At 54.2% G+C, this 13996-nt stretch overlaps 2 protein-coding genes across 2 annotated transcripts; one reads left to right on the forward strand and one right to left on the reverse strand.

The window, feature by feature from the left end:
* Positions 1-117: 117 nt before the first annotated feature.
* Positions 118-5228, forward strand: LOC117089857 (25-hydroxyvitamin D-1 alpha hydroxylase, mitochondrial). Its single transcript, XM_033221478.1, has 9 exons — positions 118-1254; positions 1896-2086; positions 2595-2797; positions 2883-3083; positions 3167-3339; positions 3541-3713; positions 3914-3992; positions 4280-4477; positions 4821-5228. Exons 1-9 carry the CDS (start codon positions 1060-1062, stop codon positions 4932-4934), a joined length of 1527 nt encoding a protein of 508 aa, XP_033077369.1. The 5' UTR covers positions 118-1059; the 3' UTR covers positions 4935-5228.
* Positions 5229-8023: 2795 nt separating this feature from the next.
* On the reverse strand, positions 8024-13340 carry MARCHF9 (membrane associated ring-CH-type finger 9). The gene is made up of 4 exons (XM_033221483.1): positions 12560-13340; positions 11342-11497; positions 10097-10289; positions 8024-9834 (listed from the first exon to the last, which is right to left on the reverse strand). Exons 1-4 carry the CDS (start codon positions 12914-12916, stop codon positions 9500-9502), a joined length of 1041 nt encoding a protein of 346 aa, XP_033077374.1. The 5' UTR covers positions 12917-13340; the 3' UTR covers positions 8024-9499.
* Positions 13341-13996: the final 656 nt, after the last annotated feature.

A 13996-nucleotide genomic window follows, 5' to 3' on the forward strand; every position in this document is an offset into this window, starting at 1 on the left:
CTCAAGCAGTCTGCCCACCTCAGCCTCCCAAAGTGTTGGAATTATAGTGATGAACTGCCATGCCCAGCCTAATTTTTAAACTTCTTTTGTAGAGACAGTCTTGCTGTGTTGCTCAAGCTTGCCTCAACCTCCTGGCCTCATGCCATCCTCCCGCCTCAGCCTCCCAAAGTGCTGGGATTATAGGCATGAGCCACCATGCCTGGCTCTGTGGAGGATTCTGAGGCTGAAAATGGAAAGGGGCTGCTAACCAGGAAGCCCCCCAGAGGAGACCGAGTCAGCTGGGGAATTAGAACATCCACATCCATGTAGCTCCTCTAACAGCCCAGAGACAATCTTAGAACTTAACTAATGTACAAAAAGTTTCTTCATTTCTGCTTCTCAAGTCCCAAATTTCCATGTCTGGCAGGAGTGGGCTTGTACACCCAAGAGGCCCCCTTATCCTCAAGAAAGAAAAATGGAGGTTCTAGGAGCCATTTTAGCCCATTAACCCACCTGCCATCTGCCCAGTATATGTTAGGTACAGGAGGAGGGGGAGATGTGGCTAGTGCAGGAAAATAATGCAGAGAAGAAACAACCCACTGAGCCAAGAATGTGGGGACAGTTACAGCTGTGCCTCCCCTGCTTCCCTTCCCGGAGGAGCTGAAAGATGGGGAATTCCTGAGGATGGGCCTAAAGGGGCTGGACTCCCTGGTGGAAGTGGTGGGAATATCAGAGACTGACTAGTGTAGCTTGGTCACTTAGTCCGTACTAAAAAGCCTTATAACCTTTCCTAGGATGAGACTTTTAGGCTCCTAGACTAGGGCACTCTCCCAGGAGGAAAATCTTAGGCCCTCCCTCCCATGAGGGTCATTGCAACATGAGACCCACAGGAGTCGTGAAGTCAGCCCCAGCCCCGCCTACTGTTCCTGGGTGCTAATCCCCAGCACAGACCACTCAGGAGGAGGGATTGGCTGAGGAGCTTGGAGAGGGGGCGTCATCACCTCACCCAAAGGTTAAATAGGAGTTCAGACTAGGTGCTCAGGAGAAGCGCTTTCTTTCGCGGGTACCCGGAACCAGACCATGACCCAGACCCTCAAGTACGCCTCCAGGGTGTTCCATCGCGTCCGCTGGGCTCCCGAGTTGGGCGCCTCCTTAGGCTACCGAGAGTACGACTCAGCACGCCGGAGCTTGGCAGACATCCCAGGCCCCTCTACGCCCAGCTTTCTGGCTGAACTTTTCTGCAAGGGGGGGCTGTCGAGGTTACACGAACTGCAGGTAGGAAGGGACGCCTTTCCCGAGACTGAGTGCTGGGGAAACCGGCTTTGACAGCGTCAAAAAGGACTGACTAGTGCAGAGCAAATGTGGGAGAGCCAGAGAGAACGGATGCCCATGAATTAAGGAAAAGGCGAGTTGAGGCTGGGGATGGTGTGGCTCGACCCGCATAGAGTCTGTCCCGACTCTTAGCAGAGGGCGCTGGGAAAGCGCTTTCTCGCTGTCCTGAGGTGTGGCGATCCTGCAGATACAGTACAAGTGCGCGGGAGGCGGGAGCACGCGGTACCCTCCGCCTGCGTGCGGCTTAAAGCTACAGGGGCTCGTTTTCGTTTACTGAGAACTCGTCCTGAGATGGACAATCTAGACATGGAACTTTTAGAGATTTCTCCTCGACCAAGATGATCAGAGAGGTCCTGAATGTCTGCCTTGCACAAAGTTCCTGTTTTGCCCATCGCACTCAAACTTTCTAGGGATGGGAAGTGAGAGGAGGAGTTTGCAGTATCAAAGGCATACAATAGCTGGGCACCCTAGAAGGAGCAGAAGCTCCCTCTTCCCAAGCCCAGTCAACACCCTTGGCGTGGGCACAGGTCGAGCTGAAAGTCCCCGCCCAGGTATCCAAGTGTCCGCTGCGCCCCCTCCCCCAGGTGCAGGGCGCCGCGCGCTTCGGGCCAGTGTGGCTAGCCAGCTTCGGGACAGTGCGCACCGTGTACGTGGCTGCTCCTGCACTCGTCGAGGAGCTGCTGCGACAGGAGGGACCCCGGCCCGAGCGCTGCAGCTTCTCGCCCTGGACGGAGCACCGCCGCCGCCGCCAGCGGGCTTGCGGACTTCTCACCGCGTGAGTCTTCTCTGCCCGCAGAAAGCCAAACACCCTGCAGCGGCCCTCTCCTGCTGCGGGTCCCGAAACTATCGGATTTAGGGGCATGGTGGGAAGTTGGCTGTCCTACTCTACCTTTGGTCATCTTGGGGTTCCCATCCCAGTCTGCTTCACCCACACTCGGGTTGAGCCCCAACCTCACTCCCCGCCTACCTCCTTATCATTTGAGACCAGAATCCTGGGAACTGGGGGAGCCAGAGGAATTGGGTTAGGGTACCAGGATCTGGATGGAATGAATGTAAGGTTCTGTGATTCAAGTTACCCGGGAACCCCAGCCCCTGCGGGCAGGAAATGAGTAAAGAGGAAGGGGGTTGGAAGACAGGCGCAGGCCGGTGCAGGTTTCTGTACCCCAAGGGGGCAGACGCAATCCCTTTCCTGGCCACCGCAGCCGAATGCGCTTCTTCACTGCAACCAGTCCCGTCGAGCCGTCCCCACCTCCCCGATGCGCACTCTCTCCTCAACCCTGCAGGGAAGGCGAAGAATGGCAAAGGCTCCGCAGTCTCCTGGCCCCACTCCTCCTCCGGCCTCAAGCGGCCGCCCGCTACGCCGGAACCCTGGACCACGTAGTCCGCGACCTTGTGCGGCGTCTGAGGCGCCAGCGCGGACGTGGCACGGGGCCACCTGCCCTGGTTCGGGACGTGGCGGGTGAATTTTACAAGTTCGGACTGGAAGGTGAGTCCCAGGACAGAGCTGGGCAGGCGCTGGGGGCGTCCTACCGGAGCCTCCCTGAGCCCTGACGGCGCCCCCTCCCCATAAGGCATCGCGGCAGTTCTGCTGGGCTCACGCTTGGGCTGCCTGGAGGCTCAAGTGCCGCCTGACACGGAGACCTTCATCCGCGCGGTGGGCTCCGTGTTTGTGTCCACGCTGTTGACCATGGCGATGCCCCACTGGCTGCGCCGCCTTGTGCCTGGGCCCTGGGGCCGCCTCTGCCGAGACTGGGACCAGATGTTTGCATTTGGTAAGGCACAGGACGAGGTGGGAATGGGGGAATGTAAAGCTGTCGAGGGGTAGCGAGGTATTCACGTGCCTTCTACCACGCAGCTCAGAGGCACGTGGAGCGGCGAGAGGCCGAGGCAGCCATGAGGAACCGAGGACAGCCCGATGAGGACCTGGAATCTGGGGCGCACCTGACCCACTTTCTGTTCCAGGAAGAGTTGCCTGCCCAGTCCATCCTGGGGAATGTGACAGAGTTACTACTGGCGGGAGTGGACACGGTTAGATTCTCTCTCCGTGCTGTGAGCCTGTTCCAGGGCTTAGCCTCCCCAGACTCCGGGACCATTTTTCTGTTGCAGGGGATCCGTTATGGCCACGTAGATCAGCTTGGCTTAACACCCCGTAGCCCCAGACTGTTCCATAATCTGCACCCTCTGCTGGGTTCCCACACCCAACAGCTCTCTTGCTTTCACGTGTCTCAGGTGTCCAACACGCTCTCCTGGGCTCTGTATGAGCTCTCCCGGCACCCCGAAGTCCAGACAGCACTCCACTCCGAGATCACAGCTGCCCTGGGCCCTGGCTCCAGTGCCCACCCCCCAGCCACTGTTCTGTCCCAACTGCCCCTGCTGAAGGCAGTGGTCAAGGAAGTGCTAAGGTGAGGGGAGAGGAGAGGAGGAACAAGAGGAAATGCCAAGGAAGGCTGCGGAAGCAAATAGTGGATGGAAGCAGGGAGAGAGCAGAGAAAAATGGCACTCTACTACTGGTCAAAAAGGGTTTGGAAGTTGGAAACAATGAGAAGAGGGCTGCAGCCCCTAGCCTCACCTTGCTGTCTCCATTTTGTGCTTTGCAACCTAGACTGTACCCCGTGGTACCTGGAAATTCTCGTGTCCCAGACAAAGACATTCATGTGGGTGATTATATTATCCCCAAAAATGTGAGTAGAGCCTATGCACCCTTTCTACTGAGCCATTCCTCACTATCTTAGGCCCCAGCCCTGTTCTCAAGCACTCTCCTAAAAGCCCTTCAAACACTCCCCTTAACCCCTCTCTAGGATATGCCTTTCTGGGATATAATGGGACAGTGGAGAGATCCTTCCAAAAGTAGCCCCAGAAAACTTCCCCATCACCCACTAGGACCTGCCTTTGTCCCTGTCTGAATATCCTATTCATGCCCGCCCCCATTCTGAGCACAAACTGACAAGTTTGTTTTTCTTCCCACCAGACGCTGGTCACTCTGTGTCACTATGCCACTTCAAGGGACCCTGCCCAGTTCCCAGAGCCAAATTCTTTTCGTCCAGCTCGCTGGCTGGGGGAGGGTCCCACCCCCCACCCATTTGCGTCTCTTCCCTTTGGCTTTGGCAAGCGCAGCTGCATGGGGAGACGCCTGGCAGAGCTTGAATTGCAAATGGCTTTGGCCCAGGTGAGTGCTCTAGATTTTATACCTTCCCCAGGCTGGAGAGACCCTAACCCTCTAAAGTTGTGAGATCTTTCCCCTGACAAGCATAGGAAATCATGTAAGACCTGGTAGAATGAATCTTCTAAAATATGATAAGCCCATTATAGGCCTAGAGTGTAAGTGAGGGTATTCAAACTATTTTTTCCCTTCCACAATCCCTCACCCTTATTAACCAAGAAGTCCCCTACTGGCCACAGGTGCCACCCAATCATTGACCATTCTAACACTAATAATGCATGCCCTTTACCAGTCAATCCCCCCACTATAGATATCTTTCATAGTAGTGCTCACCTTCTTCCCTTTCCAGATCCTGACACATTTTGAGGTGCAGCCTGAGCCAGGTGCGGCCCCAATCAGACCCATGACCCGGACTGTCCTGGTACCTGAGAGGAGCATCAACCTACAGTTTTTGGACAGATAGTCCTGTGGAAAGAGGCTGTCATCATCACCCTTTCGTTCATCGTAGGGATAATATTTTTTGTAGGCACAAGACCAAGAGATACATCTGCCCCTAAGGCCTATCTGACCAAACTAGATAGAATGACCATAGTGAAGTGTGAGGCAGCCCTGACCAATGTGTGAAGTATGCACTTGGCCTGACTCAGTAGGCCAAGTGAGAAAACCATTGTCTCTCTCCGTGCTTGGCCCTTCCGATCATGTATGCATCCCCCAAGGATGAAATCAGATTTTAACTAATAATGCTGGATGGCCTGAGGAAAGATTCAACTGCCGCTGTTTTTGGGCTTTCATAGTGTTCATTGATGCTGCTGGCTAAGCATTTATCAAAGCATAAGCTCAGTAACTGTGCATCTGCTCTGTACCTGGTTGGTCCTTCCTCTTTGCATGTAAGCACTTTGAGAGGAAGGGTGAAGCCTAATTTGTTTTTTATGTCCCCTGCCAGGGCCCATCTCTGACTGGGTGACACCATACATGTTCTTAGATTGAATCTGAACCATGTGGCGGAAGGGATAAGCAGCTTAGTAGGCTCTGTCTACCCCCTTCCTTCTTTGTCTTGCCCATAGGAAGGTGAATCTGCCCTAGCCTGGTTTACAATTTCTTACAACTCTCCTTTGCTCTCTAGCCACTATTAAGTGGGTTTGCCCCATCACTTAGTTCTTAGGCAGAGACATCTTTGGGCCTGTCCCTGCCCAGGCCTCTGGCTTCTTTTGTATATTGAAAAGTTTTAAATATTCATAAATTTTAGAATAAAAAATCAAGGCCAGGCGAGGAGGCTCAAGCCTGTAATCCCAGCACTTTGGGAGGCTGAGGTGAGTGGATCATGAGATCAGGAGATCAAGACCATCTTGGCTAACACGGTGAAACTGCATCTCTACTAAAAAATACAAAAAACTAGCTGGGCAAGGTGGCCGGCGCCTGTAGTCCCAGCTACTCGGGAGGCTGAGGCAGGAGAATGGTGTAAACCCAGGAGGCGGAGCTTGCAGTGAGCGGAGATCCGGCCACTGCACTCCAGCCTGGGTGACAGAGCGAGACTCCATCTCAAAAAAAAAAAAAAAGAATAAAAAATCAAATATTCCATTCTTGACTTTGACTTATTTCTCACATATTACCACTTCCTACAAGACCTGCAGGCAAGACCCTAACCCTCCCATCTCCCACCTTGGTTTCTCAGGTCCTGGGGGTGACCCCCCATAACAATGGGAGGTCTGGATGCCTGGAAGAGTAGTTTGTAACACAAACCCAGACATGTTTCTGTCTGTAGTGGGAACAGCCAAGTCTAGTCTGGCTTCCTGTAAGAGATTAAGGGGGCGGGGGGTGAAAAGTAACTGCAGGGGCTAAGCTGTAAAATCGGCCGGGAGCTAGGGATTTGCAGAGATTGCTGACTCTGGTAAGGAAAGTGCTTTCGGACTGCCAGGATTGAAGGAAGTCCTAGATTGTCACTCTGCCCTCTCTGGAACAGTTCTTCCAAGATAATTTCCTTCAGAGGAAGGGATACAAGCAGAGAAGTGGAATCAGACAGACAGAATGAAAGCTGAGTGTGGGGGTGGCCAGAAGCCCTGGGGCACTGAAGCAGGATAAGGGCAGTGGGCAGAGGGAGCCTGTTTCCCTGAGTCAGCATTCTCTGGCCCCCCAGAGGCTGGGCACAGCTCTCCTCTTGTGATGTATACAGATTAACTCATCTTCCATCCAAATAAATCTCTCAGCACACTGCACAGTTCCTTCTGCATCCCAGATTACCCTCCCCATGTCAAGACTTGCCCCACTTCCCCTACCCCTCACCCTATTCCAATTAGCTGGGTGTAAATGGAGATTTCACTTCACACTTCTTCCTCCTCCACACCTTGGTCTCCTGGCCTAGACATGGCTCCCTGACCACAGAAACTCCATTTAGCCACCAGGCCTTCTGCGGGGGCATCTAATTATGCAAGATCTACAGAGGGGCAGGGAGGACCCAAAGCCTTGTAAAAAGATCAAGCTTTCTGTGCAACTTTCTGACCTTCTCAACTCCTTCCCTACTGTATACTCAGTCTCCACCCCTATTCCTCTATCACTGAACTCAATTTGAACGTAAATGACCAAATTTTTACCAGATTTGAGTTTTGAGGGCGAATAAAGCCCAGCTTGTGGTCAGACCCTTTCCCCTGGAATCAGTGATGAGAATTCTGCCCACTCGTACTCCCTATTTTCCAGTGGGCAAGTAGGAATGCCCACTTGAGGAGGGCAATAGTTTCCATGACCCCTTTCCTGGACAATGATCTTTTTAAGTTGGAAAAAGGGAAGAAGAGGAGACCATACTGATTGCTGGCCCCAACCCCCATACCAATACTTCCATTAGTGCTGAAGGAGAGGGGAAAGTGTCCCACTTCGCCTCATTTTAGGACCCAGAGTGTAAATGGATACAGTGTGTTTGTGTGTGAGTATGTCTATTTTCTTTGGTATGTCTAACCTTCCCTGCAGATCCATCACAGAGGACAGCTCAGGCTTGGCACAGGAAGCTCCACATGTGTCCTATATGCCTGAGCCCTACCTGCCAGTATAGATAATAGTAGTCACTCTGATTTGCAATCCCCCATTTGGTCCCCACCAGCTCTTCTGTGAATGGCAAATCAGGAAAGTCTAGCCTTTCTGTCTCCCAACTTGGGGGGTATAGAGGGTTCTCTCTCTGGGGAAACAGTTCCCTACTGAGCAGATGGAGGACTCAGTCTCAGCTCCCTATCCACTCTACTCCCTCAGAAATTGGAAGTTATATACTTCCACACTTTGAAATTACTTGAACCCCAGTCCAGCTTTAGTTCCTACATCCCTAGGTTAGTCTGGATGCCAGCACCATGGACAGCGACAAAGACCCCCCCCCCCCCCCCCCTTTGGGAGAGGCGAGGGGATCAAGGTTTCCTGGGCAAGTATATGTGTAGGCCTTTACAAGAGAATCATTTTCTCCAACACATCCCCAGGGAGGAAGGAGGCAGAGCAGAACCTTCCGTGAGAGAAGGATCAATAATAAGAAAGGCCTCCAGATCTAACTTTAGCTGTGAATAAAGGAGTTACTTAATTGCTGATGAATGTTTTACTTAAAAAACAGCATCATTCATATAACACACAACCCCAAGGTCACAGAATAAAGTGCCCAGCCTTCAGGCCGACCCACATCTTAACCAGTCTTTCCCAAATCTTTTTTCTATAAACAACAGTCCTCTATGCTGCTGCCTCCAAACATAATGCCATCCATTAATACCCCTAGCTGGGCACACTGGGATCAAACCTGTGACCCTAAACTGCCATAGAAATAGCTTAAACTGGGGTTGGAGACTCATAACTGAGGAGGGGGGTTCCCTCCATCTCATTCCAAATGAGTCCAAATTCACTTCACACTGCTTTTCTGGGTGCGCACAGTACTTGCGAAGGGCTAAAAGAACCCAGATGATCTCCAGAACAAGGCGGATGGCTCCAGCCTTCCCCAGCCCACAGGCCCAAATATTTAGTCAGAGGAGTTCTCATTCTTACAAATAATCACCATGCTTCACATTTGCAATGTCCATTTTCCCTCATATTTCCATACCTATTATGTTACTCAACACAAAATTCCAAGATTCTGTGCAACTTCAGATGAAAAACACATTTTAGAATTTGTTATACCAGCTACTATTTGAAATAAGTGAACCATCAACTATTCTAGAAATCTCTCTATGTCATTGCTGATTTTCTTTGCAACAACATCCAACCTGTCCCTCATTTATCCTTATTCCAACCCTATGAGGTAGACAGGAAAACCATAGCCAAGAGATTTTTTTCTAAATCATACAACTCATAGGTGGCAGGTCCAGGTCTACCCCTAGATACCTCTGAGCACTGCCACCTAGCAGCCAGCATGAATTATTCACCAGCAAGTGGGAGTCACACCTACAACTCGGAACCCACTGCTGCATTTGGGATTTGCAACCTGTGCAGAGAAACCTCCCCACACCTCCCAACTCTCCAGAAAAGCCCCAGATGAGAAAGGAGTCTCCACGTGCATATAAATGATTCTTTATGCCCTTCCCCCATGCAATGGGGGATGGAGCAGGGGGAAGTCCCCCGCCCTCATGCAGGGAACGGGAGGTCAATGTATACTAGTCTTATTGCCAGATGCCCTGTGGCCATGGGGTGGGGAATAGGGGTCTACAGCCCCTTTCTTCTGGCATTGGTCCCCCTTCACCAAGTCACCGTGGTGGAGCTGGGGGGCTGGAGGCCCTAGGAGCTGAGGTAAAGACGGTTCTCTCCAGGGAAAGAAAGCTGCTCTCCCCGCCTGCCCACCGGCCATCTCTGGATGAGTGTGAGGAGCTGCCAGTGGGTACTGAAATGTCATCCAGGTGTCTCTACCAAGTGGGCAGTGAGGCCAGACAATGTCTCCAGCTTGAGGCTGCCCACAGAGATCCTAGGTGATGGGGGCAGCATGCCCCAAACACCTTGTCCAGCTGGTACCTCCAGCAGTCATGAGAGCTCTTCTTTGACTGACGCATTGACTCAAGATCCCTGCTCCTGGAGTCCAGTTCAGACTGTAGTGACCCTCATGACAACCTCTCGGCCAGAATGGGAGCTGGAACGGGTATCTGGTGGCCGCAGCTGCCCAAGGAGGTGCAAGATTGTATAACCGCAGCGCTGAGGCAAGAGCGTCCGCATGCGCTGGGCAGCTGGGGGGCGGCTGGTGGCCCCAGAGGTGGGGCCCGTCCGTGAGGTCCTGGGGCCCAGCTTCCCTGCCGTCCCTCCCCCTGCATCTCCTCCTATGTCCTTGGTCTTGTCATAATTTAGGACCTTCCACTGCTGGTTCACTGCCTGCCAGCGCTTGAAGATGCGGTAGACAGAGGAGCCTTCATGGATGATGAGGCCTGAGCAATAGGGATAAGAAATCCAGGGTTAACTGTGGCCTAGATCTAGGCCAGAGGTACTTAAGCAAGCATTTCTTCAGAGTGAGAAGATACAGTTGCAAAGGGCCCTGGAGAAGCAGGGAAGTGGGTTGGGAGGCACCAGGATAGCACTAAAGGGCCCCAGTGGCAGAAAATAAAGCCATGAAACTGAGGGGATGGGCAGGGGAGTCAGGTGTGTAAGAGGAAGATACAGAGCAGGTAAAGGAGAGAGAGGTGCCCTCACCTATGCAGACGACATCCATGAAGCCATACATGCCGTAGCAGATCTGAAAGAGCAGATCCTGTCGTTGCCACTTGGCTGAAGGGCTGAGTGAGGACCAGATGAGCCAGGAGATGCTGGCAACCAGGAAGAGCGAGCCCAGGACTATGGCAGCAATCTGGACCTTCTCGATGACCGTCAGGGAGATGGCCTGCCACTGTGTGGGAGAAAGGGCTCCAAAGAGTCCCAGAAAGGGATGGAGGGCCAGGTGATGGGTGGCCCTGAAGAGCAGGGTGCTCCAGTAACCTTCCCTAAAACCTTCAGGCAGGATCAACATCTGTCTTCTCTGTGCCTTGATTAAATCTAGAACGTGGCACTTGTCTGACACCATTTGTCTGTCTTATTTTAAAAAGGCAGGATTGGGCAAGTGCTCTGAAACCAAAACATCTAGATTTGAATCCCAAATCTTGACTCCATCACTTACTGGCTAAGTAACCTTGGGTAAGTTTTCAAACCTTTGTGCATCAGTATCCTCATTTGTAAAAGGGGATAACAACAGTATCTAACTAATAAGATTATTGTGAAGATTAAAAGAGTTAATACACACCAAAACTTGACACAGAAAACACTACACGTTTGCTATCATCATCAACATCATTTTTTCTTTTCTTTTTCTTTTTCTTTTTCTTCCTTTGAGACAGAGTCTTGCTCTGTTGCCCAGGCTGGAGTGCAGTGGCTGTGATCTCGGCTCACTGCAATCTCTGCCTCCCGGGCTCAAGGATTCTCCTGCCTCAGCCTCACGAGCAGCTGGGATTACAGGCAGGCGCCACCACGCCCAGCTACTTTTTGTATTCTTAGTAGAGGCGTTTCACCATGTTGGCCAGGCTGGTCTAAAACTCTTGACCTTGTGATCCGCCTGCCTCGGCCTCCCAAAGTGCTGGGATTACAGGCGTGAGCCACCGCGCCCGGCATTTTTTCTGTTTTCTTTTTCTTTTCTCTCTCTGTGTGTGTGTGTGTGTGTGTGTCGGGTGGGGAGTGGTGGTTATTCCAGTGCCTAGAACAGTGCCTGGAATATAAGTGGCACCCAGTAAATGTTTTTGTGAATAAATTAAGGGAGGAAGGATATACAGACACACAGGCGACTGCAGTAATTGGTGGGGAAGGGTGGCTTTGGGAAAAGAGTAAATGAAATAGGCCTCCTGGAAGGTTCCTGATTTCAATAGCTAAAAAGTCCTCGCCCAGTCTCTGAGTCCTCTCCTTGCACCTCACCTGCAGTGGGTTCTTGGTGCTGATCGCCAGGACCTGGTACTTGAAGTAGCAGAGCTCACAGCTCCAGGAGCCCCTCTCGCTGATCCAGCGGATGAGGCAGGGCTGGTGCGTGCAGCGCACTGAGCCGTCGCAGCGGCAGGGGCTCAAGAGCTCCCCCTGGAGGAAGAGTGAGGAGGGACCCTGTCAGTCATCACCACCCCGACCCCACTCGGCCGCGCTCCCAGGCAGGGAAACCTCTTCAGGTCACTTGCCCACCTTAAAAAACTCAGGCCTTTCACCCAAGATAGGGCAAGAGGTTAAGTAAGGCTGCAACAGAAAATTAAGTTTCCCTTGGAGATCAAGGGAAACTTCCCATACCAAAGAGATGAGGGATGGAAAGGGATGGGGGGATTAGAGGGGAGAAGGACTGGGTCTTCTCTTTTCCTAGAATTTGGGATGGGTGGTCTTTAAGACTTCTCAAAGGAAAGGCTTCCTCTTAGGATCTGGAGGGAGGAGAGGGTTAGAGCTTCTGAGCCATGCTTTCCTTCCCCCACCCCATCACTGTAAAGTTACTTCACAGATCTGGTGCAAACTGGGATGGGTTACGGTCCTCGGTTTCCACGTATTAAAAGGGAGAAATCGCGGAGGTGGGAGTGAAGGGTGTTTCCCTTTAATCAAGGAATCAATTCTCACTACACAGAGACACCCTCCTAGCACTATTCTGGGACAACTTTGCCCATAAAATTTTAACAAAGAATACTCTTTAGAATGAGATAGAAAGTTGCAGGATGGGAAGTGAAAAAAAGTACCCCATAGGGAGAAACACTGAGCTAAGCAAGGGCGCTGGCTGGGCCCCTCCCTTCTAGGTGGGCACAGAAGCACTCTCTTTTCTGCCCACCTGCAAGAGAACAGGTCCCCTCAGATTACGGAGACCCTGGGGCGAGGCAAATAGGAAAGAACAGCAGTCCCTGTTAATGGGTGAGATGGATTTTGTGCTCTCCGGGGAGAAAGCCCCACCCCTTCCTGGGGACCCTTGACCCTCCAACACAAACAAGAGCTCCAGGAGTCCCCTGCCAGCCCCTCGGCCTCACCCCATTCCCACTCCGCCTCACTCCATTCCCACTCCGGGTCCTGGGGCCCGCCCAGCCTCCTTAGGCACCGCCTCTGCTCGCAGTCTCCTCTGACACCCCAGGTGCGCGCCCCCACCCCTCCGCGCCCGGCCAGGTGCCCAGGCCTGACCTGCTCCGGGCCCTGGAAGCAGATCCGGCACTGAGGGGTTCGGAGTCCGCTGTCCAGGCTGCTGCTGAGCGACAGGGCGTCCAGTGCGCCCGGGGGCGGCAGCGGCGGCGCGGGCGGCGGCAGGGGTCCGGCCCGCGGCTCCTTGTCGCCGGCCAGGCCCCGAGCCCGCGGCTCCGACCCGTAGTACTCCTCCTCGTCGCCGTCGCCGTCCCGGGTGGAGCAGCCAGCGAAGGGCGCCCAGCCGCAGCCGCCTCCCCCGCCCCCCCGGGGCTGCGGCTCGGCCCGGGGCCGCCCCCCGCCTGTCAGAACCAGCAGCTTCAGCTCGTTCAGAAACATGCGGAGCCGAGACTTGAGCATCGTCCGGGCGCTGGGGCGGGGGGCGGCGTGCAAGGGGGGCTCGCTGGCGGCTGGGGGAGGGGAGAGGACAAGGCCAGGAAGGGGGCGCGCGCTGGAGAGCTGAGCCTGGCCGGGGTCTTCCGGGCCTGCGACCGCCGTTCACTGCTGCCACAGCCGGGGCTCCGGTGCTTACGGGGCCGAGTGGGCTGGCGGCCCGGGGGCGGCGGGGTGGGCGGCCATGGCCAGGGCAGGAGGCGGGGAGGGGGCTCAGGGTGCCGCACCCCGCGGGTCTGGGTCCGGAGCGGGCCGGGCCCCCGGGGTTACGCGCCCGGGTCCTCCTGCGGCGGGGCCGCCCCCCATCGCCGTCCTCCCGGTCCCAGTCCCCCCCTGGCTCCGGGATCAGGCTTGGCTCGGCCCGTGCGCTCGGCGGTGGCAAATGGCGGCTCCTTCCGGCGGCGGCGGCGGCGGCGGAGACCCCCCCGGAGCGGCGGGCGGGCGGGGCGGGCGCCGGGGAGCGGGTGAAGGATGGAGGGAGGGACGGGGCGGGGAGGGGGAGAGAAGGGGCCGCGGCTGCGCATCCCCGCCCTGCCCCGCACGAGCAGGTGTCCCCAGGGGCGGGGGCAAGTGTGGGAGCCCGAGGAGGGTGGAGAAAGGGGAGTGGCCAAGGAAGGGGAGTGTGCACACGAATAGACTAGGTGTGTGTCTGGGAGTGGGAGATGAACGAGTGAGCATGGAAGGTGAGTGGTCAAAGGACGCAGGTGTACCGGGGAGGGAGAGGCTTGTGCAAAATGGGAATGTGCAAAGAAAGAGCTGTTCAAGGGTCGGAGGTGTGAAGGAGGTACATAGGCAACGGAGGGACTCAAGCAATATACACTTTACCCAAAAGGCTGAAAAGTGTGCTCTATGGGGACTGGGAAAGAGCGGTGTGTAAGGAATGGAGTCGGGTTGTCTGAGAAACAGAAGCCTGTGATTGTAATGTGTGAAGGAGGTGAGTGAGCAGGGGAGGTAGAAGTGCTAAAGAGATGGGAGTGTCTTTCCTGGTACTCTCCTGCCCTCACCTCCACTACATTGAAGTGAACAACACACACACTTAGCCCTTTG

The sequence above is a fragment of the Trachypithecus francoisi genome, unplaced genomic scaffold (genome assembly GCF_009764315.1).
Source record: "Trachypithecus francoisi isolate TF-2019V2 unplaced genomic scaffold, Tfra_2.0 Lachesis_group11, whole genome shotgun sequence".
NCBI classification, from domain to species: domain Eukaryota; kingdom Metazoa; phylum Chordata; class Mammalia; order Primates; family Cercopithecidae; genus Trachypithecus; species Trachypithecus francoisi.

Bases quoted from the DNA above. Each gene is read 5' to 3' on its own strand.
- LOC117089857 (XM_033221478.1), top strand. From the start codon at position 1,060: ATGACCCAGACCCTCAAGTACGCCTCCAGGGTGTTCCATCGCGTCCGC. The intron at 3,340-3,540 runs GTTAGATTCTCT...CACGTGTCTCAG, and splicing joins TACTGGCGGGAGTGGACACG to GTGTCCAACACGCTCTCCTG. The intron at 4,478-4,820 runs GTGAGTGCTCTA...TTCCCTTTCCAG, and splicing joins TGCAAATGGCTTTGGCCCAG to ATCCTGACACATTTTGAGGT.
- MARCHF9 (XM_033221483.1), bottom strand. From the start codon at position 12,916: ATGCTCAAGTCTCGGCTCCGCATGTTTCTGAACGAGCTGAAGCTGCTG. The intron at 10,290-11,341 runs GTGAGGTGCAAG...TCTCCCACACAG, and splicing joins GCACCAAGAACCCACTGCAG to TGGCAGGCCATCTCCCTGAC. The intron at 9,835-10,096 runs GTGAGGGCACCT...CCTATTGCTCAG, and splicing joins CATGGATGTCGTCTGCATAG to GCCTCATCATCCATGAAGGC.